Raw genomic sequence first — 24,516 nt, forward strand, 5'->3', positions numbered from 1 at the left:
TGCAGGATCTTGGTTCTCTGACCAGGGATTGAACCCGCGTCCCCTGCAGTGGAAGCACGGAGTCTTAACCACTGGACCACCACAGAAGTCCCTATCTTTTCGGGGGGTTTTTTGTTTGTTGTGTTTTTAAAAATAAATTAATTTTTGGCTGCATTGGGTCTTCGTTGCTGCACACAGGCTTTCTCTAGTTGCAGCGAGCAGGGATACTCTTGTTGCAGCGCACGGGCCTCTCACCGCAGTGGCTTCTCTTGTTTCAGAGCACGGGCTCTAGGCGTGCGGGCTGCAGTAGCTGTGGCTCACCGGCTCTAGAGTGCAGGCTCAGTAGTTGTGGCGCACGGGCTTAGTTTTTCCACGGCATGTGGGATCTTCCCGGACCAGGGGTCAAACCCATGTCCCCTGCATTGGCAGGTGGATTCTTAACCACTGCACCACCAGGGAAATCCCTCTTTTTGTTTTTTTAATGGTTTCCTTTGCTATGCAAAAGCTCTTAAGTTTAATTAGGTCCCATTTATTTTTATTTCTACTGCTTTGGGAGACTGACCTAAGAAAACACTGGTATGATTTACGTCAGAGAATGTTTTGTCTATGTTCTCTTCTAGGAGGTTTATAGTGTCATGTCTAACGTTTAAATCTTAAGCCATTTTGAGTTTTTTTGTGTGTGCATGGTGTGAGGGTGTGTTCTAACTTTATTGATTTACATGCAGGCTGTCCAACTTTCACAGCACCACTTGCTGAAGAGACTTTTTCCCATTTTATATTCTTGCCTCCTTTGTCAAAGATTAATTGACTGGGGGAGGGTGGGGGGGGAGGGAGGGAGACGCAAGAGGGAAGAGATGTGGGAGCATATGTATGTGTATGACTGATTCACTTTGTTATACAGCAGAGGCTAACACACCATTGTGAAGCAATTATACTCCTGTAAAGATGTAAAAAAATATATATATATATAAGATCACTATGTTGTACACCTGAGACTAATATAGTACTGTAAGTAAACTATATATAAAAAAAAGATTAATTGACTGTAAGTGTGTGGGTTTATTTCTGGGCTTGGTGAGGTCTTGAGATTGAAGGAGGAAGGGCTGATTCCAAGGCTGACTACAGACATGCTAAGTAAATGCAACGCATGGTCCTGGATTGGGTCCTTAAAGGACGTTATTGGGCCAATTAGCAAAATTTAAAAATAGGTAGTGTATTAGATAATATACTGTATCAATGTTAAATTTCCTGAATTTGGTAGGTATATGTGGTTATATAAGAGAATCTCCTGTTCTTAGGAAAAACATGCTAGATATTTAGGGGTGAAGAAGGGCCAGGATGTCTGCAACTTACTCGCAAATAGTTCATTAAAAAAATATACCGGGCTTCCCTGGTGGCGCAGTGGTTGAGAGTCCGCCTGACAAGGCAGGGGACGCGGGTTTGTGTCCTGGTCCGGGAGGATCCCACATGCCGCGGAGCGGCTGGGCCCGTGAGCCACGGCCGCTGAGCCTGCGCGTCTGGAGCCTGTGCTCCGCAATGGGAGAGGCCACAACAGTGAGAAACCCACGTACCGCCAAAATACATATATATATATATACCTACAGTATATATTTTTTCACTCCCTTGTTGTCTTTTTCTCCTCTTGCCACCATCTGGCTGATTCTCTCCTGGAGTTTCTCAGTTCAAATTCCTGAGAGAGAGGACTGTGCTTGGGTTGGATCCTCTCCACCACCCCTCTTTGGGCAGAGCACTTTGCACTAGGAAACCTCATAAGTCCCTGACAAGCCTCAGATTGGCTACCTAAGGTCAGATGCCCACCCCTTGTCCAATCAACTCTGGCCCAGAGTGCATCATGTGGTACATAACACAGCTGCCACCACTGCTCCCTCCATGGAGGTGGTGGGCAAGAAGATCTCCTTCCTTATAGGGTTTGGCAGGCCCCGTGCTTGGTCTAGCCAGTAGACACTATCTCCCAACTACCTGAGTTAATTCCAGAGACACCTGAAGGCCTCCACACCTAACTTTGTGCTTCATTCTCACCCTTACTCTTTTAACAAATGTTATAGAAAGATGCCTGCTCTGGGCCAGGTCTTGTGCTAGGTACTAGGGGCACAGAAGTGACCCAGTCCCTACTCCTGAGCTCTGACTCAAGCTGGAAATGCATGAAGAACTCAGATAACTGAAGGTCAGAGCTGAATCACGACCAACGAACAGAAGGCAGTCAACGCTGGTTGAGGCCCGAGTCCCATGGAACACAGAGATGGGGTCCAAAAGGCCTCCTGGATGGTAGCACTGGCTGTGGCTCATGGGAGGGAAAAGGGCTATGAAACAGGGACCTGGCTGCTGGGAGGGTGCCCAGTGCCATCCCTGGGTTTCTGTTTTCTCTTCGCACAGCCGGACCCGGCAGGACGGGACATCTCCATCCGCCCTCTCCTAGAGCACTGTGAGAACACCCACATGACCATCTGGCTTGGCATCGTCTATGCCTATAAGGGGCTTCTCATGGTAGGTGCAGAGCGGGAGGCAGAGTGGGGGAAATGCTTCTCTGCCAGAGCTCTCTCTCCTAAGCGCCTCCATCAACATAAAAATAAACAGAGCCCCCAGGACTAAGCACTGGCTCTTTGCCAGTCTCGGTGCCTGGCACGTGTCATTTCAATCCCACAACCATCACATGAGATAGGTACAAATAATGTCCCCATTTCACTGTGAGTGTGCCTCCCAGCTGCTACTGTCCTGCTCCCTGACAGCAGTCTGTTGATACCCAGCGCACATTCACATCCTGTGGGAGATGAGTGGAATCATCTCCATTTGGAGATGGGGGAAATCAGGCTCAGACAAGTTAAATGATTTGCCAAAGGCCGCCTGGTAACCTCCAATTTCCAAACCCAATACTCTTTCCACTCCATTCATCTGTTAAACAAAGATCACATACCAAGCCCACCTCACACGACTGTGGAATTTCAAAGTTAGGAAGGACTTGAAAGGGCAGTCCCACCCGACCTTATTCTGGGTTGACCCCTGAATCTTCTCTTCACATCCTGTGCAAACCATGCCTGCAACTCCACCCTCCTCAGATCCTTCCACAGTGAAGTGAAGCCGCGATCGGCCTCTGTGGCAGAGAGGAGGCACACAGAGCCCCTGTGAGAGCAGGCATCTGGAGCACCCATCCAGCTCTGACGCACATCGCCAAGGGACCCCAGGCAGGCCATTTGGCCTTGCCTAGCCTCTGCTTCTTCCCCTCCAGGATGTGGAAAGCCACACCCAGCTGTAGGATTGAAGGCACCGCACATGAAGGAACCAGCACGAAGCAAACTTTCAACAGCGTGGTTTCCATCCCTCACCCAGTATCTGCTTCCTGGGCTTCTGGTTCCTATTTTAATTGGAATTGAAAATAATAATAAATCAGTCTGTGAGATAACACACTTAAAGGAGAGAAAAACAACTATGGTTGTAAAAAAATACCAATTACAAAATAATTAACTTACTCTTATAATGGATATAACAGTTTACAACATGCTTTCACATCCATCCTCTCATTTCATTTGGACAGAAGCCCTGTGAGATAGTGTAGGCCCTTGGGATGATGTTACATGGTTCATGCAGGTGTTGGATGCCCCAGACTTCAGAGATAAGGCCAGAGGGAAAGGAAGCCTTTGCAGGACAGCCTCCTGGAGGGGCTGGACCACAGCCGAAGCCCCTGCAGCAGTCAGCAGCTGTGGTCAGCTCTCCCTCCTGCCCACACCACCATTCTACCCAGCATTCCATCTGCACTTTCTCTGCAGCCTGCCTTCCCCTCAGACAACACATGATAGCTAAACCCTCAACACCCTACTTTACATCACATTTGACTTCTACCCTATTAATTTCTGTTGGAAATGTATTGGTTAGCAGTAGAGCTGCAAGTGACAGAAAACCCACAATAATAGTAGTTTTTTAAAAAGATAATTGCCTTCTCAGGTAAGCAAAAGGGCTGGTGTGGAGGCTACTAGAATCTGAGTTCCTTGCATCTTGTCTTCCTCATCTTCATCATACAGCTTCCACATCATGGTCTAAGATGACTTTATGATCTAAAATGGCTGCTCAAGCTCCAGCCATCACATTCCACTCCATCGGCTAGGAAGGTGGAAGAGGAACAGCCTTTTCCTCTAAAGACACTTCCCAGAACTTGAACACACCACTTCCACCTACATGGCATTGTCTAGAACCCAGTCATATGCCACACCTAGCTTCAAGGATGGCTAGGAAATGTAGTCTCTCTACTCTGGGTGGCTATGTGCATTGGGGGGTCCCAGACACAGGGGCTCTGCCTGGTTTAACAGAAAAAAAACTAGCCTTAACTTCTAGAGACACAGTCCACTGTTGCCACCATATTGCTCTGTGGCCTTGGGCAAGCCCCTTCCTCTCTTCTGGGCCTTCAGGTTCTCTGTAGAGGGAGGGCATATGGTTGAGATTGTGTCTGAAGTTCTTTCCCACTGTGGCCTCCTGTGGGTCTGTGTGTGAACCAGTGGTGGAGGTGAAGGAGGACCAGACAGTGTAACACCCCAGTCTGCATTTCCTTGGCAGGACTCAACCCAGGGCCACAAGTGGAGACAGATTGTGGAGACAGATTATCCACAAGACCTGGCCAGCAGCAAACCCCCAGCCTCCCTCCCCCCAAGCCCCCACTTCAGAGTAGTGGGGAGGAACAGAATAACCCTTAGTACAGTAGCTTCTCAGAACGGGAATGTATGCCACCACGTGGTAATGACCGTCTCCCTTTTCTGTTCACCGTTCCAGTTGTTCGGTTGTTTCTTAGCTTGGGAGACCCGAAACGTCAGCATCCCCGCACTCAATGACAGCAAGTACATTGGGATGAGCGTCTACAACGTGGGGATCATGTGCATCATCGGGGCTGCCGTCTCCTTCCTGACCCGGGACCAGCCTAACGTGCAGTTCTGCATTGTGGCCCTGGTCATCATCTTCTGCAGCACCATCACCCTCTGCCTGGTGTTTGTGCCAAAGGTACGGGGCAGGTGCCAGCAATCCCCCCGCCCTCACCACCCTGGCGTCTGGCCTCTGACTCCATCACAAGGGCATTGCTGTGTTTCTCTCACTTTCTACAAGTTTTATACACTTTTTTTTTTTAAATGATGAACACAATTCACATCACAGAAAGTTTGGAAAATGCAGAAAAGCAAAAAACCAGATTTTTCAGAAATCTCACAGTCCTGCCACCCAAAAATAATCACTGTTAATATTTTGGTTTGGTTTTTTACTGTTAATATTTTTGATGTGTTTCCTTCCAGCTTCTTTTTTAATGGTTTAGGGCACTGATGCTTTTTCAGATATAGCTGTAATTATAGCACACTTTGCAATTTGCCTTTTTGACTTAACTTTTGCCCTTTGTATCTTCCCACATTCATAACCATTGTTGAGGGGACGTTCCATAATTTACTCAACCACTTGATCCCTTACTGGTGAGCATTACAGTTGTTTGAAGATTTTTTATATTATAAATGAACTTTTCTACATAATACATTTTCCTTGTTTCCAATTATTCCCTTAAGGTAGAGTCACAGAATTAGTATTAGTGGGTCAAAAGGAATAACCATTTTTAACAACCACTTATGTTTTTCATTTGTCTGAAGGGCTGACCTGAGAGATATTTTCCAAACATTATCCTACCCAGCAGTGGGCAGGTGAATCAGAGGCCTTGACCCCTGCAGTAGGCTGATCTGTGTAGAGGAAAACCTGACCTTGGTGGGTCTCAAGAGTAAAAGCAGCAGCAGGAAACAGAGGTAGTTGAGAAATCATTGACCCAAGTTAGGGAGTGTCTGCCTTAGAGAAAGGGGAGAGGAGAGATCACTGGGGGTCCCATGCCTCCTCCAGCTTCCTGGGCGCCCAGTCACTCCCTAAGCAGTGTCAGCTCTGCTCTAGAACACCTCTGTCATACACTCCCTCCTTTAGTAGTCAACACTTTCCCAGGCTCCAGGCTCACACCACAGCTTCTCTGCCTGCATTCTGACTTCCTCTCCACCCTGTGAAAGATGCCAGATGATTCTAAGCCCAGTTCTGACGGGGTCACTCTGCTTTGTCACCACCCCTGATAGCTCCTCATTGCCTTCCTGGCTCCAGGATCAAGTCCCCGACACTGGGCTGGCTTTCAGGACCATTGGATCTCCTTGTCTCCCCCAGAGAACTCTGTCCACCATCCAACTGCCCTTCTCTATAAGCGCCCTGAGCCCTAGGCCTCCCTGCATTTGCATATGCCATTTCTTCCCCCTGGACTTCCTTTACCGTCACCATCGTCACCCCCCAGCACCATGGTGAGCACTCTGCCCTGAATGCCTCTGGCCTGGTAAAGATCCTTCCTCCATCCCTGCCCCTCACCTCTGAACCATAGGTCCTGGTGGACAGAGGCCGTGGCCATGGTTCTAACAAGCACAAGCCTTCACTTTCCTCCCATTGTCTTCACAGCTGTCACCTACAGCTGTTTATTTTCTACATGGAGCTGGGCTAAGGCAGAGTGAGGCTCAGCTGAGGGGCCCTGGGTGGCCTCTGCAGGATAGCTGGGATGCAGGTGCAATCAGGATCAGGAGACCAGACATCTAGTGGCAAGGAAGAAAACCAAGACTCTGCAAGGGGAAGGGGGCTGCCCAAGGGCACACACAAAGGAGGGACAGAAACAAGTCTGAGCCCAGGGCTCCAGACTCCCAGCCTGTGTCGTTCCTGGGGCCCCATGTTGCCTCCAGCGCAGGACCCGCTGGAAGCAGCTGGATGGGCATGGGAGGAAGGGCCCCAGGGTCCTCTTTTCAGCCCCACCTTTGTCCTTTCAGCTCATCACTCTGAGAACAAACCCAGACGCAGCAACTCAGAACAGACGATTCCAGTTCACTCAGAATCAGAAGAAAGAAGATTCTAAAACCTCCACCTCAGTCACCAGCGTGAACCAAGCAAGCACGTCCCGCCTAGAGGGCCTGCAGTCAGAAAACCATCGCCTGCGAATGAAGATCACAGAGGTACCTCCCACAGCACTGGTCGCCAGGGCCCCTTCCTCCCATTTGAGTCCCTCTGCCCTGTGCAGGGACTTTCCGGGCTGCCGCTCCCCACCACGTCCCCTCTAGAGCATCCCCACATCATGGCCGTGCAGTCCCATCTACCGTCGTTATGGCTGCAAGAACCAAAAGGAACATGAACTAGACAGATACAGTTTGTCAGAATCTGACAGGAGTTTATTACCCACCTAGCCCAGGCTCTGGGGTCCAGCAATGCCCGATTCAAGATATCCTCAGAAAGAAAGGAGTTCTTAAAGATTTGTGATTATACTTGTGAGTTGGGAAAACTCAGTTTTCCACCTGGGGCCAGGGCAGGGGCTGGGCCGGGGGCTCTGACTCAGCGGGAGCCTTTGTTTTCTAGCTGGACAAAGACTTGGAAGAGGTCACCATGCAGCTGCAGGACACGCCAGAAAAGACCACCTACATTAAACAGAACCACTACCAAGAACTCAATGACATCCTCAACCTGGGGAACTTCACTGAGAGCACAGGTAAGAGGAGGTGGGACCCCTGGGTATGAGACACTAGCCGTCCATTTTACAGATGAAGAAACTGAGGCTCAGAGAGGGGGGTGGGGCAGGTCTGAAGTCACACAAGCCAAGCTGGAGTATCTGGAACCCACATCTACTGAGCGCAGTTCAGTGTTTGTTTGGAGCCCCACCTGGGGATCCACCTATGCACGGGGCTTCTTTTTCTCAGTCCCTTGGGCTCCAGTTCCATGTGTACCCCACATGGCCAGCATTCCCAGCGTTCTGACTGGGGGCACATTGTTCTTAGTGAATAAGGTACTCATAATTCTTCCAACATTTCACAGTTTCAAACACACCTCATCAACGTACAGGAAAGGAACGGTCAGTAAGATGACATGACATTCGATCCCACCAACCACCTGGGAAATAACACAGTCCATTTTTTGCCTACATTTAGGCAAAATTTTAAATAGATTACCAGTGTTGATAAGAGCGTATGGAAATGGACACTGTCCTGCAATGTTTTGGAAGTCGGTCTGGCACTCTCCAAAAGTCTGATGTTAAGCCCCTTGACTAGCAATTCCCCTAGCGGGAGGCTTCCCCTTGGAAATAATCCCACAGGGTCAAAGGTATAGACGCGTAGTGCTTATCATAACACTACTTGTAGGCGAGAAAAGCTGGAATTAACTTACATGTTCATCATTTGGAGTGGTTTCATGAATTATGATACAGCAAAACAAGGCATATAATACGGTTATTAAAAAGTAAGGTGCATCTCTTTGTACAGATATGGAAAGATCTCTAAATGAGAAAAGCAGTATGAAGACAAGCATTATGATACAATATGCACACACATGTATGTGTACATGTGTGTGTGTGTGTGTGTGTAAGTGCATTTTTCAAAAGGTCTGGTAGAACAAACACCAGATTGTTAACAGTATCCACCTGTGGGAAAGGGACAATATGTGTGGAGAGTGGGTGAGAAGGGATTCTTTTATGTTTCATTTTATATACTTCTCTACTGTTTGCATCTTGTCATTAGCATATATTCATTAATTTTATAAAATTTGTTTAAATCAATGAAAAATCTTTAGTTTTATTCTTATTACAAAAGAATTATTATATAATTCTTATTATATTAGATGTTGATTGTTTAAAAATGTCTAGATTCAGATAAGTAACAAGGAAACTGAAAGAATAAAAATTATTCCTGATTATTTTAGTATCTAGTAAAGGTGAGCATTTCAAATTAGTGGAGAAAAATGAATTATTCAATAAATTTCATTGGGATAAATGGGTAGCCATCTGGAAAAGAATAAAGTTAGATCCTTACCTCACAACTTACACAAAAATAAATTCCAGATGGATAAAAGATTTAAATATAAAAAGTGAAAACCATGAATGTACTAGAAGAAACCATAGGAGAATTTCTTTTGTAATCTCAGCAGGAGGGAAACCTTTTCAGTTTGATGCAAAACAGAGAAACCATAAAAAAAAAGTTGATGAATTTAAATACAAAAGAAATTTTGTTAACAATGTGAAAGCCATCATAAGTACAGTCAAAAAATCAAAGTAAGCCAAAAAATATTATCTCAGGTAATAAGCTTATTCTCTTATATAAAAAGAAATTATATGTAATTATATACAAAGTATATGTAACTATATACAAACTAATAAGAAAAAGACCAACAAACCAAAAGAAAAATGGGCAAAAGAGAGTTCTCATTAAAGGAAATACAAGTGGTTCTTATGTTTATGAAAAGATGCTCAGTCTCCCTCCTCATTAAAGGAATGCAAATTAATTTGCAGTGAAATACCATTTTTACCTATAAGACTAACAAAGATCAGAGATCAAAAAGTTGCTGAGAGTGGGAGGCAACAGGTGGCGAAACACTGCTGCCCAAAATAGAAATTGTTCTGACCCAGCAACTCCAATTTGGGAATTTATCCTAAGGATATACAGTCAACTCTCATTACTCACAGTAATCGTGTTCCTCAAAGTCCCTGTGAACTGTGAATTCCTAGCAGAGACACAGGGTTAGGTTCCTGCAAGCCTCTCCCAGGTGGACATTTTCATCAACTGATCAATACATAATTTTGTTTTATGTGTGTTTCTACTGGAAGACACCTTGTTTAATAAACATTGTTGATTCATTAACACTGAACTCATAGCCAACAGCACTGTAACTCATATCTGAACAACACATCTAACGCACATTTTCTCCATCTGGCACATCACGGCTTAGGAGAACACTGGATAGCACTTCAGCACTAGGCTTGGGAGCCATTTTAAACAGCGAAAGCACCAACACAACGCACAAAAATGTGAAAAACGTGGTACTTCATAGACCACAATAAGGATACTTATTTATAATATGAGAGGTAAAACAAGAAGGCAGAGCCTTGTTCAACCTCAGCTGGGAGAGCGACTCAGATTTTTGATGCTCTGTGTGTGTTATCGAATAACAGTGAAAGCACCACGAGTATTGACTCTGGGGTTACAAATAAATTTTAGCAAGTAGGCGAGTTCACAAACACAGAATCTATGAATGAAGAGGATTGACTGTATTCACATGGATGCAAAATGACACACATGTAAGGCTGCCCTAACCCTAACCCTGCAGCAGAAAAAGAAAACACCCATACTCTTTTTTAATATAAATTTACTTATTTTGGCTGTGTTGGGTCTTAGTTGCTGCGCACGGGCTTTCTCTAGTTGCGGCGAGTGGGGGTACTCTTCATTGTGGTGCACAGGCTTCTCATTGCAGTGGCTTCTCTTGTTGCGGAACATGGGCTCTAGGCACGCGGGCTTCAGTAGTAATGGCTTGAGGGCTCTAGAGCGCAGGCTCGGTAGTTGTGGCGCACGGGCTTAGCTGCTCTGTGGCATGTGGGATTCCTGGACCAGGGCTCGAACCCATGTCCCCTGCACCATGTCTTAACCACTGTGCCACCAGGGAAGCCCAACACCCATACTCTTTTCCAAACCAAATGAATCCACATCTCTTAGGTGGGGGCCATGTTTTTATATTTCATATTTCTTTAGTTCTCTCCAGGTGGTTCTGAAGCACAAAGATGGTTGAGAGCATCATGTTTTGTGGCTACACAGTATTTCTGTGAATGGAGGCCCCATACGTACATATTAGTCTGTAACTAATCCATTATTACCCGACAAATTCGGGTTAATTTCAACTTTCTGATATTGTAAACAATGTGGATTTGAACATCTTTTGTATAGTTTCACAAACATCCTTAATTATTTCTTTGGGATAGTTCCTGAAAGTGGAAATTCTGGGTAAAACACATACTTTTTATAGTGTTTGATGCTTATTGACAGTACCTGCCAGAAAGATTATGCCGGTTTATACTCCCACCAGCAGTTTACTATTATTATTCTTTTCAGACTTAGCAATCTTATGGAAAATATACCTTGGAGTTCTTTTTTTTCTTTGTCATTATATTCCTAATGCACCCGTGAAAAGGACCTTCATATTAGAACCTCTCATTTCTAAGTTATGTTGCCTACATTTGTCGACTCGATTCCCTTTTTTTCTTGGAGAAAGGGAGGTCCCACGGCACACTATCCACATCCCCAGCACGCCACTTCCATCCCTGGACAGGGGCTTCTAGGCTCCCTGCCTTGGTCTCAGGAGAGTGGCTCAGGGACCATGGCTTAGAGAACACAAAGGGAAGATGGGCTCTTTTGCATTCTCTCTCCTTGGGCAGTATCCTAAAAATGACTGCACTGTTGATTTTTAAAAATTAAGTTTACAGAATTATTGCAGTATTGTTGTTTTGCATTCAGATGGGGGAAAGGCCATTTTAAAAAACCACCTCGATCAAAATCCCCAGCTACAGTGGAACACGACAGAGCCCTCTCGAACATGCAAAGATCCTATAGAAGATATAAACTCCCCAGAACAGTAAGTACCTTCTCCTTCAGAATTACTGCCCAAGACTACATTCCTCCTACACTAGAGTTTACATTTGGCACCATGTTTTCACATGCATTACTTTATTTGAACTCTACAGTAATCTCATGATGCAGGTCAAATTACACTGCTTATATTACACATAAGACGACTAATATTCAAAGAGGGGAGGTGACTTGCCAAAGCTTACCAGTTGCTAAACGCAGGAGATGATAGGATTTGAACTTGGGTCTCTCCAACATCAAATCCCATGTTCTCTGCCTTTGTTACATATAAAATGAATACATTTACTTAACACCAATTTACTGAGACCTACTATGTATCAAGCACAGCACTGAAGAAAACAGACAAAAATCCTTCCCTTCATGGAGTTTACATTCTATCTGGGAAGACAATATCTTAACAAAAAAGCAAAACCTAGTATGTTATGTTAAATGATAGGTGCTTTGGAGAAAAACTAAGCAGGAAAGGAGTTAGGGAGTATAATTTTACACAGGGAGGTCAGAGCAAACTTGGTGAGGTGACATCTAAGCAAAGACCTGGACATCTCCAGTAGCTTTGTCCCCACTGGCAATTTTTAGTTCTTCCCAGTTTACAGCAGATTAGAAGCAGCAATTAGAAATGTCAACTCTGAAACTTGTTCCCTGGGAAGTGACAACAAGGGGAGAGGAACCAGCAAAGGGAGCCCAATCACCAACTGCAGTGTCATTTGGGGCCATTTAGTCTTAGAGCTAGTAGCCTCTCAACCCAATTAGCTCCAGGGCCTCGCAGCTGACAGTCCAATATAATTACTGATGGTTACATGGCATTCATCAGTGGTCTACCTATTAGTTGCCTGCACCACAGTGCAAGCACCTTGAGGGTAAGGTTTAAGTCCTTCCTATGTCCCTTGGACTGAACACAGCTTCCAGCACTGAGTAGGTTTTTGGCAATGAATTAATGAAAAGGCAAACAGGATCCCAGCAGACAGCAGAATGAGTGGCTCTGACAACCACACACAGATGCCCACCCTGCCTGGGATGCTCAGACAGAACACCCTTTCCCAGGTCAAGTTCATTCTTCAGCTCCCCATTTTCCTGGACTCTGCCAACACCAATGACATTACACAAGCTCAACTTTAATTTCCAAATGAAGTCTCCAACACACTAATCTCTCATGAGCACCTGGGAAGGGTCTCTTGGGAGAAGCCCTTCTGGCCAGCAGGTCCTTAGGGAGTGGGGGCAGCACTGCATCTGTCCCCATCCATCTCAGAACCCCAACAATGCATACACCCCAGGGCGCACCCTGGTGGGCTGAGGCAGCCTCTGTGAGTTGATTTGCCACCCCACAAAGCACTGTGGTTCAACAGAAGAAGCAAGAGTCACACCTTCCCCAGTTCTGGTTGTTTCTGTGAGCAAGTTACACAAACTCTGTACCCTTCTCTCATCTTTATAATGGGAACAGCAGTGCTTCTTTTGCCTATTGGGTTTTGTGAAGGTCTGGGGTTTTTCCCACCTGAGTTGCCAGGCCTGGGGAACACAAGGAGGCCTGAGAGTTCAGGGAATGCAACTTCCCAGATGCAGTGGGAAACTGCACAAAACACAGCCGAGCAGGGGAGCAGTGGCCTGGGCACATCAGCCAAAGCAGCCTTCACAACAAATAAGGTGATTTACTCTCCTGCCTGCTGGTCACGAGGACTGATGAGAAGGCAAGCGGAACGGTGTGGCGGTGAGCAGGTAGTCAGAAGGCTGCTCCCTCTTCACTCCGCTCCTCCATCAGTCCTGTTTACCCAGCCCCTGACTCAGCCCGGCCTCAGATTTTTTTCTGGCTGCCTTTCTGGGAATTTACCAGAAGTTCCTTGTTCTGGGGGCATAGAGAAGGAAGGAGCTCACTCTCTGAGGGGGTTAGCACAAAAACGATGACATTTAAACTGGATCTTAGAGGGAAAGCAGTCATCAGATGGGAAAGCAGAGGAAGCGCTATCTAGGCCGGGGAAACAGCATGTGCAGAGGCATGGAAGATGCCTCCCCATAAGCAGGGTTTTAGGGGAAACTAGCCACCAGAGGGTAATAAGGTTTTTGGGGAGAGGGGGCAGAAGGTTCACCTGGAGAATTTGACAAGGGGCAGATCTTGGGGAGCCCTGATGAATACCCCATCCCAGTGTTGGAGCGAAAACGCTAGTCACCAAAGAAGCCGAAAGACCAGGAAGGAACCTTTTTGGAATTGGCCCAGCAAGAGGGACTGAGGTCCTGAACAAGAGACAGTGGCAGAGAAGCCAATAAGGAAGGACAGAGCAGCTGAGAAGCCTTTCCGGGATGGAACCCAAAGCCAAGGCCATTCGGGGACTGGCAAGAGTAGCGAATGAGAGCTGTCTGGGTTTGCAGCAAAGCCCTGTTCGAAGGGCAAGGCCTTATTCTTAAAAATCACTGGAAGCTCGAGAAGCCTGCCTCCTCCTTGCTGCCGTTGCTCTGGTTATTCCCGGGGCAGCAGCTGGCACAGGCAGGCCTGCATTAAACACCTGCCAGATGGATGAGTGGTTAGATGACAGGATGGACAGATCTTGGATTCAGAGAGAAGTTAGCTTCTTAGCACCACCATCAGCTTCTTAGCCAAAGCGACTCCAAAGGCCTTCCTGGTGAGCAGCCCACTAGCCTTCACTAACACCCCCCTTCCTTCTCTCCCTGCCACAGCATCCAGCGCCGGCTGTCCCTCCAGCTCCCCATCCTCCACCACGCCTACCTCCCGTCCATTGGAGGCGTGGACGCCAGCTGTGTCAGCCCCTGCGTCAGCCCCACCGCCAGCCCCCGCCACAGACACGTGCCACCCTCCTTCCGAGTTATGGTCTCGGGCCTGTGAGGGCGGGAGGCCTGGGGCCGGGGCCTCCCCCGCGACGGAACCACACGGAGCAGAGGCATCTGCTACAGGAACCCTGTCAGCTCTGGCCGCGGAGAAGCTGGCGCCACGGCTGGCCTTGCGGGACTGCTCGATGGCACGGAGTGCACAAGACGGGGGGCACTTGGCACCTGACCTCGCGCCTTATTTGTGAAGTTTTCATTCTTTCACAAAGAAGAGGAATGAAAATGACTTCTTCCTTAATGTCTGCAAAGGAGGAGGAGCTAGGATATTTGAAACTTGGCAAAAAAAAAATCCTAGACAAGGAGAAAGTCACTAGAACTCCAGCTAGAAGTCACTGAGTGGCCCTGAGCAGCCTTGAAAAGAGGCGAGGGGCTTCTGGAGAAACCGCCTCTGCCTCTGCACACATGCCACCGGCTGTGGCCTCCCAAGCCAGCCCTTCTCCCCTCTGGGGAAGGAGGTGGGCAGGGCAGCCAGGCTCCCAGCTGCCAATCCAGCCAACCCCAGCCTTCCTGGAACAGGGAGTCTACAGGGAGGGCAGCCGGGCACAGCTCTGTGGGCCGAGGGCTGGGGTACCGGAGCAGGCTGACTCGCATGCCTCCCGGTGGGACTTACTCTCTGATAAATGCCACACATTAATACAATAACACCCGTTCCGGGACCGTGGGGATTTAGGGCACGTCACTGCAGACACGCTCTGCAGCATTCACCCACAGTCGGCCATGCACCCACCACGTCAGCCATGTCCTTGTGTTCGTATCAGGTGTTCCCCATAATAAGGGGGCACCCGAGCTAATCATAGAATGTCTGTTCCCAGCAAACATGATAAAGAAAGATTGTGCACTTTAACCTCTCTCATCAGGGCCCAAGGGCTGGCTGGGGTTTTGTTTTGTTTTTTTCCACTGACTTTGTTTCTGACCAAAGTGAATCAGGGGCATCTGCTAGAAGACATCCCTGTAGTCACGGGGAGAGAGTTGTTGCTAGCTGTGGGCTTCCCTTAACTTCCAGAAGGCAGCCTTCATTGGGACAAGCCGGCAAGCTCTGCCCTTGGGGGTCCCAGTGGTGATCAATCAGCACACTGATTCTCATTCATAAGATCACTCTTCCCTTTTAAACGAACCCCAAAGAGCACTGGCCTGGGAGTCACAAAGACCTGGGTTCAAGTCCTTGCTCCACTGCTGACTCCCTCCATGACCTTGGGCAAGTCACTTGTGTCTCTCTGAGCCTCAGTTTCCCCTCTCTAACAAACTGGGGTTGAAATAACACCTGTCCTGCCCTACCTCACAGGGTCACTCTGAAGATCAAAACTTGATCTCATCCAGGAAAGCTTCATACCAAACAGTGAAGCGGCCCTGACCCATGAGGTATCAGGATGACCATGACCTTCAGCCCTCAGGACAGACGGGGCTGTGGCCCAGAGAAGCTCCCAGCACAGCCCTATACCAGTATCCACCTGGCTGGAGAGAGGTGGATCCCGATGATTTCTGTGACATTCCTGGGACAGGTTCATTTGCTAAAGAAAGGCCTGAATGACAATGTCCCGGACGTCTGCACAACTGAGCAGTCGCTCAACTCCCTAAAGAACCCTAATGGCAGCTTCAACAGGCAGGCAATAATCTCTTCCCAGACCACTGAAGTCAGGAATACAGTGTTGTCACCACCAGGGTTTGACAAAAGGGCCCATGGGAATCTTACCATCACCAACATTTCAAAACACCCTATTTCACGTAGCATAGAGTTCTCCTCCCCTCCCCCAAAGAGAGGTTATGGAGGTACTGTAGCTTTTAGGGGGAAAAACATGTTAAAAAAAAATGTTAACACATCACAGGTCAAGTTGAAGTCACTGTCTGTTTAGGCACTAAAAATCGGTGTTGTTACTCACTGTGTATTACAGTATTTACTTTCTTTCTTGATTTCACCAAACCAGATTTAATTTAAAGGACCACATTAATTTTTCAAAGGGAAAGAAACAATTCATTGTACATAATGTATACACGCACACAGAAACAATACCTGTAGAAATATTAATCCAGCATAGCAGGAAAGAAAAAAAGAAAAAGCACTGGACAGTCGGAGGTGTGTGCATCTGTGACCCACTGTGACTCCTGAGCGTGCACAGTCTTCTAGGTTAACCCACACAGTACATTCGCTGTCTTAATGATACTGTAGGTTCACCTGTTTTTTTTTAAATTTCCCCACAAATAACAAGACCCACAGAAGTGACTCTAGCTATTTAACGGTTCTGTCCTTTTATATGCAGCAAACACCATACACTTCCGAAGAGGCTTCAGCCTGAAGGTGTTTTCCAATGTTAGTGCACAAACGCTTTAAATTAGACTGGAACTGCCAGAATCAAATGTAAATGAGGAATTTCTCGTACCCCTATTGCATGGTATCAATTTTTAATAAATTGTTGCAAATTTGTTTTTATGAATAAAAGGAAAAAAACTGTTGTCTTTAATGCCTACTCTTCCCAAAGTGCAGGTCAAATCAGGCCATATTCTCCTGCTAAGAAACTCAGGGAAAGGCTCTGGGGGTGCCTGCTCAGCATGGTCCCTTCCTTCAGAAGCTGCCTTCCCCTGGCTTCTGCAGGCAGTAGCAGAGCAGCCTGTTACCATGTGGTGATAGATCCAGGGCTGAGAACCTGACCTGAGCTGGGCCAGTAAGTCCCTTCCCCATGCAGAGAAATTAGCCACGAAAGAAAAATGAAGCCAGCACAGAGAAACAGGATCAAGGGATGGGTCCTGATGGTGTCCAAGCACCGGGTCAGCTGTTCCTGAAAGCCAGCAGCACCCTCGTCTTTCCCGTGCTGGGATGTTCAGACCTTCCTCAGATTCTCAGTTCTCCCAATAAATCACCCTTTTTGCCAAGTCAGTTCAAGTTCAGTTCCCATCAGTTGCAACCAAAAGGTTCCTGACCAGTCTAGAACGCTCACTGCCTCCCCAGGCCCGACTCCCTGCCTCTCCAGCCCCGAGTCCAGGCCATGACAGCCTCTGGAGACTTGGTCTCATGCTCCTTCCAGACTCATCAGCCTCCTCCCCCAGACCCTATAGACTGTTTGCACTTCCTCCACTGCACTGGGCCCTCAGCCTGCAGCTCCATCTCAGGTCCACCCCATCCTTCAACGTCCCATCCAAAACCTCCTTTTAGTTCCCCCGACTTGAAATCCTCTCTTCCACTGTCCCTCTCTCACCACACCTGGTAAAGCCTCACACTGGCCCTTCCTCTCCACCCCAGACAATGAGCTCCCCAAGGATGGGAGTCACATCTACTTCCTCAATGTCCTACCCAGCATCAGGCCCTCCCACTGGCTCAGAACATTCCTTGATGAGGCTTTTGCAGAGTTGAACATTTTGGCTGAGGCGTGTCCATATTGGTTTCCGGGTCTGGAAGACAGAGCAAGGCCAGAGTGGCCTAAAGAGGGCAGGGAGGCCTGAAGCCATGTGACTACGTGTGACCCCCAGATACGGGGGGCTGGACCCAGTCTAGAGTTTCCTAGTACACAGGGTCCTCAGTGGTGAGCCTGCTGAGGAAAAGGGCTCCTGAATACTGACCACCTTTTAGACAGCCCTCCTATGGGATATAGGATGTTCAAGGGTGGGGAACAGGTCCAACAAGATAAGGAACTTACCCAAGGTCACCTAGTGAGTCATGGCAAGGGCAGGAACAGAACCAGAATCCTGATTGGTCTTCCTTCTCGACCTGACCTAGACTCACAGAAATTAAGAGCTAAGAAGGAACTGTGCGGTCATCTTGTCCAACCCCTCACTTTACAGGTGGGGCAAGTGAGGCCCAGTGACAGGAGCCAAGGCCGACCTGAAGGTCCTGAGAGGGCAGGCATGGAACCTGGATTTCCTGGCTTTAATATCTAGCTCCTTCCTCACGCCTGACCCAGAACCACAGATAGAACAACCACAGCAGGGAGACATTTCTCCACCACCTCAGGTTCTTGAGAAATCTTCCTATTTTTCCACTAAATATGGAATCAACTGATAAAAAATTTGGTCTTTCCTCTGAACACATCTGAAAAAAGAGAAATGTCCACAGGGCTGAAGAAAATGCTCATCACCATCATCAGGAGAGTTCTTCATGCCTTGCTTGGCCTTGGGGAACAGGTTTGTGGTAACAGAAGTCTAAAGGAAAGGACCCAAGAGCAGCGGGCACTTAATTCTTTCATATAGGGTTCTCTTTGTCTTCCTTTGGTTATGATTGGCTTATTTCTGAGGTAAAACTAAAATAAAAAATATTTCCCAGCCTCAAAGAGAGGCAATCTGGAGTTGAGAAAGTACTGCTTGGTGGTCTCCTCACCCTGTGCTGTGCAGACAACCCTGGGATCTGCTCTGAAGGAAGATGGGAAGAGGTTTCTAGAAACAGGGAACCTGGGGCACCAGCCAGAGCCCTGACTTTCCAGGCAGTTCCCCACGCTTAGCAGTCTCCTCTCTACAAGGATCCTCCTGGGACCTGACTCTAGAGGCTTAGAAGCCAGTGACACAGAGAGGAGGTGGTGCTGGGTTAAAAAAAACAAAAAAAACACCAGTGGTCACTGGCTGCTCTGCCGATCCATCCCGTTCCTGCCCCTCCCCTGGCAGCACAGCCCTATGCACAGCAGCACAGGGGAGGAGAGGGACCTATGGGAGGGAATCTGGAGGGACCATCCTTGCTCCCATCCCTATACACAGGGATTGGCTCAAAGATGTGCTCATTACCTAAGCCCAGCCAATCAGAGCCCATCCAGGGTTTTGGCCAGAGTTTTCAGGAGGTCTCAAACCTTGCCCTCCAACCAGAAAGAAATGAAAAGAGAGAAACTGAGCTCTGGTGACATCATTTGGGCTCAAGAATCAGCAATCCCTAAAGATACATCTGCCCTTGAGCTTCTCAGTTTTCAGCTAATATTATACATCTCTTTTTCTGCTTACAGAGTAGGGTTTCCATCACTTAGAACCAAAAGAAATCTGTAGGAATCAGGGGGTTCCACATGAGGGCTCCTTGTTGTCTGAAACCTCTGAGAATTCTGCCCTCTTCCCTTCCCCTAGCTTTGAGGAGACATTAGAGAAACAGTTCCCTGTTCCCACACACACCATTGAGCAGGGAGGGTGGGTAAGGGGCATGGGGGCCTTAGAAGCCTCAGGCGGCTAAAGAAGGGTCAGTGGGCCAGGCTGTGTAGCCCCAGGAAGGGCTCTGTGTCTGTTCCATGCTCTCTGCCCTTGTCCCCTGCCTGTGCCCCACCTCCCTGGCTGGTCACACCTTACTTGACCCTGAGGAGCAGGGTTTGTGAGGTCCTGGGCAGTAAATGATTAACATATTCTCTTGAAGAGAAAATGAGTTCCCACCTCACCTCCACCCCATGCCCGAAACCCCTGCCAAGTCCCATAGGCTCAGTCATGCCTGGTCTGAACTTGTGTGGTCCTGGGTGGGTACTGCCTGAACATTACTATTCACCGCCTGGTTCCTCCAGGTCTCACTTTCAGGAGCTCCAAGCCCCCAGTGGGGCATCCACTGAGCCCCTGCTCTTCGTCAGGGCCTGTGCTGGGCACCAGGAAACAACAGTGAACAGGACACAGGTCTCACGAAGCTCATAGAGTAATGGGGGAACAGGCGCATAAAGAAGAAAACGATGACAGCATATGATAAGCACTGAGCTCAGAATGCGGAGCCAGAGGATGCTTCCTGGCAGAGGGTAGAGGGGGTAACCTTCATACAGGGCTGGCTTTGTGGGCATATGACCGGTATAGTTGCTTCCAAGAGTCCCATACTTAGCTTAATGTTCTCCTGTCGTTTTAAAATTCTTAATAACTTTTGAACAACAGGCCCAGCATTTTCATTTTGTACTGCGCCCCACACATTATGTAGCCAGTTCTATACCTAGACCTGAAGATGAGAAGGAGCTAGCCAGCAAGAGATAGAAGGAAGAGGAAGGCATGGGGTGGGAACTGGCAGTCCAACTCCTGGAGAATGCACACACCTGCTGGGGCTGCCCCCCGTCCCCCTCCCCAGGCCAACTGGGTTGTCCCATGTTAATCATTTACACTGGAATCCATGTGGCCTCAGATCCCTGAAGGTTCAGACAGCATTCATCCTGTGTATGATGACATGGGTCATAGATCAAAATCTTCGATCTGGGTGCGGATTTCTACTCCCCCACTTAGCTGGCTATGTGGCTTCAGATGATTCACTCAACCTCTCTGAGCTTCTGGTTCCACATCTGTAAAATGGGCATGATATTTCACCCAGGGGCTCATGTAGGTGAAAGTGCTTTGTAAGCACTGAGCTGATATTTGTTCTATTCCCAGACAAGAGGAATGTAAAGTGAAGAGCTTCGATAGGTGCAGGGGGCAGCCCACAGTCATCTAACTCCCTAACAACAGAATGCATTTTGGGAAGGAAATTGTTAGGGAGACTATCTTGACAAGCTGTGGGGGTGAAAAGGTGAGATTCTGAAGACAAGGCTTAAAAAGAGACAGGGGAACAGTTCTGTTTGAAAGGACTAGAAATTTGGGAGTGGAAGGAGAGAGAAAGGTGAGAGAGGAAGGGGGTAGAATGGCTGAAAGACTTGGAAGAACAGAAACATCAAACATCTGATGTCAAATCATTTGTGTTGCTATAAAATAAACCCTCTTCTTCCCTTCACTTCACTCCCTTCCACAAAATATCCCTAAACCTTCAGTAAAGTTTACTATACAAGCAAAAGTCTCGTGGGTTTTAGCAGAAATGAAAGAAAAGGACAGATTCTATGTTTGCATGGAAGCCAAAGGGGGATAAAAGAAGATGCAGAGGGGAAAATATGCTCCCTACACAAGTAGGAACAGGGAGCCAGAGGTGAGCACGAGTACAAGGTCCATGGAAATCCACAGAAGCACCGGAAAGGCGCTGGCCTTTTCCAGAGCCAGGTATGGGAAGAATGGGAGGTTTGGATTAATCCCCTCTAGATCTCGCCAGGCAGCATGATCCTTGCTGACATCTAGGTTACATAAGTAACAGGAAACATTTTATCCCTTAGAGCCATAAGTCTCAAAGATCCTGACTGCAAAGGTAGAAATACTATAAAGCAACAGCAGTAACACCATGGTCAACTGGATCACAAAATAAAGTCCACAAACAAACCTTTGGGAGGGTGTAAAATTGGAGAAGCTGCCAGCCTGCAGACTGGCGGTGTTGAAGAGCTGTCAGCTCAGCCGGCTTTGCACTCGAGGTCATGGCTACTCTCTCTGCTCTGGTCCACCACGCCCACAGGAGAGGTAGAGCCCTGTGCCAAGAGGAAAAACATTCGCTTTCCCTCCACCTGAATTCCAATGCCAAAGACCTAGGGCAGCATTTGAAACCACAGGGTTACCTTTTAAGACGCAGTGCTGACTTAAATTGTTTTTATAAAGCAAGTTACCTAAATATGTTCAAATTAGACGTAAACTCATGCTTATATCCTTCATATAAAAGCCAAACAAATTTATAACTTGAATGCAAAGAAAATGACAAAACGAATAAAAACATCTTAACAACACTGATTTAAAGGGATAGATGACGTTTTGCTGAAAAATAAGTTGCAGCTCATAACGCAAGCAGAGCACCAACTGCTCCCAGGCACATACATCCCTTTGAGTTCAGCCTGACTGGTGTGATGACTCAATTATCACACTGCTTTTCTTTATTTAAACTACTGTGACATTTTCATTTATTCAACACACTGTGATATCATTTGTCCTTCAGTCAGCTCTAACACATCACTTCTCTATTAAACCCACTTTCTTTTTTCTCATGAGCCATTGACAATCATGAGGCCATCCAGATAATACACACAAATCGAATGGTGATTGAGCACTGATGCTCATTAAGCACTAGGCAAAGGGCTCTGCAGGCTTAATCTCATTTAGATCTCACCGGGACCCCAGAGTAGGAACGGTTACTGCTGCCCTTTTACAGCTAAAGGCACTCAGGCATAGCGCGTGAGTGTTGTCCCGGGTCACACAGCTGGGATGGAGAGTGAAAATTTGAACACAGCATTCTGACGCTGGAACACACACCCTCTTTATACTTTCTTAAACAGCCTCATAAGAATTAGCTTGATTCAGATGACCCAGAATATGCCTATTTAATTTGTTTTACATGATCTTCAAATGAAAACACAATCTTTTAAAATTTTATAGATTTGCACACCTCTGAGATTCATCCAAGGCCATCACCTGAGGCTCTAAACCCTGGTCTGAGCATCTCTGGCCCTGGGCAGTGCAAGCAGGGGGAAACCCTCACTGCACTGAAACCCAGGCAAGCCAACAGCATGGAAGAAGCTATACAGAGACAAAACTCTACCCAAGCTGCCCAGATCCCCCCACTCCCACCCTTGACCACTGAATCTGGAGCACTCAGGCCTCCAAGATCTGGCAGAAGGACTCTGTTAGCATCCCAAGGCATGGGAAGCAAGATGGAAGATGCTCACCCTTCTGGGGTGAAATGGCAGCCCTGGATAAGATATTCACTGCTTAGAATGACCAGGCTGGCAAAAACTGGAAATTACCCAAATGCTATCAACAGTAGAAGAGAAAAAAATTTTGATGCAGTATATTCACAGAGTGGAATATCATATACCAGTGAGAACGGGAGAAAGTATAACTACATGTAACAAAAATGAATCTAACAAACACGTGAAAGGAAAGAAGCCAGACATAAAAGAGAATATAATCTAAGATTCCATTAATATAAAGTTCAAAAACAAGTAAAACTAACCTATTAAACATCAGAATAGTGGTTACCCTTCGCAGGAACAGGCAGTGGGGAAGATGGTATGAGGAGGGCTCCTGAGTGCTTGATGTGTTCTGATTTTTTATCTGAGCACTGGGTTGTATTCTCTTCATGAAAATTCTTTAAACTGTACATTTATGTGTGATTATATATGTATATATACAGACATATACATAAAACCACACACATGTGAGTATACGTATACAAGACACACACACACACACACACACACACCATATATATATAATCACACATCGTAAGTACATACCTCAATAAAATATGCCTTTTCCTGGGCAGGAAAAAAATGTAGTCTATGAAGATTCTACAGCATAAAGACAGACATTATACAATAGGCTAAGACTGAACATACTCTGGGAAAAGATTTCCCTCAGGAAATAGAAGTAAATGTCAAATCTCATCTACTCTGTAGTTTCAAGAAAAACTAGTAAAACCTGGTTTCTATGAGATGTGAGTACAGATAAACTGATGAAACAATGGGCTGAGAAGAAAAGAAGAAAAGGTAGGAAGAGAAGGAAGGAGGAGGGAGGAAGGTATCAAGGAAGTGTCAGAAGCCCACGCATTCTGGGAGGTATTCAAGATGACAGCGTAAAAGGACATGAAACTCACCTCCTCCCACAAATACATCAAAAATACATCTACAGGGGGAATTCTCTGGAGGTACGATGGTTAGGACTCCACACTCTCACTGCTGAGGGCCCGGGTTCAATCCCTGATTGGGTAACTAAGATCCCACAGGCTGTGCAGTATGGCCAAAATTAATTAAATTAAAATGTTAAAAAATTTAAACAAAAAAATACATCTACAGGGATTGGAGATAAGATGGCAGAGTAGAAGGACTTGAGCTCACCTCCTCTGATGAAAACACCAAAATCACAACTAATTGCTGAACAACCACTGACCAAAAAAAAGACTGGAGCCTACCAAAAAAGATACTCTACATCCAAAGACAAAGAAGAAGACACAACAAGACAGTAAGAGGGGTGCTTTCGTGATATAATCAAATCCCATACTGCCAGTGGGCGACCCACAAACTGGAAAATAATTATATGGCAGAGGCTCACATGAGGTTTCACAAGCACTGGGACACAGGGCAAAGCAGTAACTCCATAGGAGCCTGGGCCAGACCTACCTGCAGGTCTTGAAGGGTCTCCTGGGGAGGTGGGGGTTGGCTGTGGCCCGCTGTGGGGGCAAGGACACTTGTGGCAGAGGTCTCTAGGGAATATTCCCTAGCATGAGCTCCTGGAGGTTGGAGGTTGCCATTTTGGCACCAAGACCTGGCCCCACCCAGTAGCCTACAGGCTCCAGTGCAGGGATGCCTCAGGCCAAACAACCAACAGGGTGGGAACACAGCCCCATGTGTCAACAGACAGGCTGCCTAAAGTCTTCCTGACCCCACAACCACACCTAGCCACTCCCCTTGACACAGCCCTGCCCACCAGAGGGACAAGATCCAGCTCTACCCACCAGTGGGCAGGCACCACTCCCTCCCACCAGGAAGCTTGCAAAAGCCCCTGGCCCAAC

General features: G+C 47.2%; 1 protein-coding gene across 2 annotated transcripts in view; it reads left to right on the plus strand.

Moving 5' to 3' along the window:
- Positions 1–16,705, plus strand: part of GABBR2 (gamma-aminobutyric acid type B receptor subunit 2) — a 365,637-nt gene extending 348,932 nt beyond the window's left edge. Inside the window, exons 14-19 of one of the 2 annotated variants that reach the window (XM_067743844.1) lie at positions 2,374–2,484; positions 4,756–4,980; positions 6,795–6,977; positions 7,375–7,504; positions 11,286–11,403; positions 14,082–14,390. In XM_067743844.1, the coding sequence (XP_067599945.1) occupies positions 2,374–2,484; positions 4,756–4,980; positions 6,795–6,977; positions 7,375–7,504; positions 11,286–11,403; positions 14,082–14,247 (933 nt within the window). In that variant the 3' untranslated portion in view covers positions 14,248–14,390. Of the gene's footprint in view, positions 1–2,373; positions 2,485–4,755; positions 4,981–6,794; positions 6,978–7,374; positions 7,505–11,285; positions 11,404–14,081 lie in introns of both variants that reach the window. The other variant, XM_067743842.1, reaches the window with a different exon arrangement.
- The last annotated feature ends 7,811 nt before the right edge of the window (positions 16,706–24,516 follow it).

The sequence above is a fragment of the Pseudorca crassidens genome, chromosome 7 (assembly GCF_039906515.1).
Source record: "Pseudorca crassidens isolate mPseCra1 chromosome 7, mPseCra1.hap1, whole genome shotgun sequence".
In the NCBI taxonomy this organism is placed as follows: Eukaryota; Metazoa; Chordata; class Mammalia; order Artiodactyla; family Delphinidae; genus Pseudorca; species Pseudorca crassidens.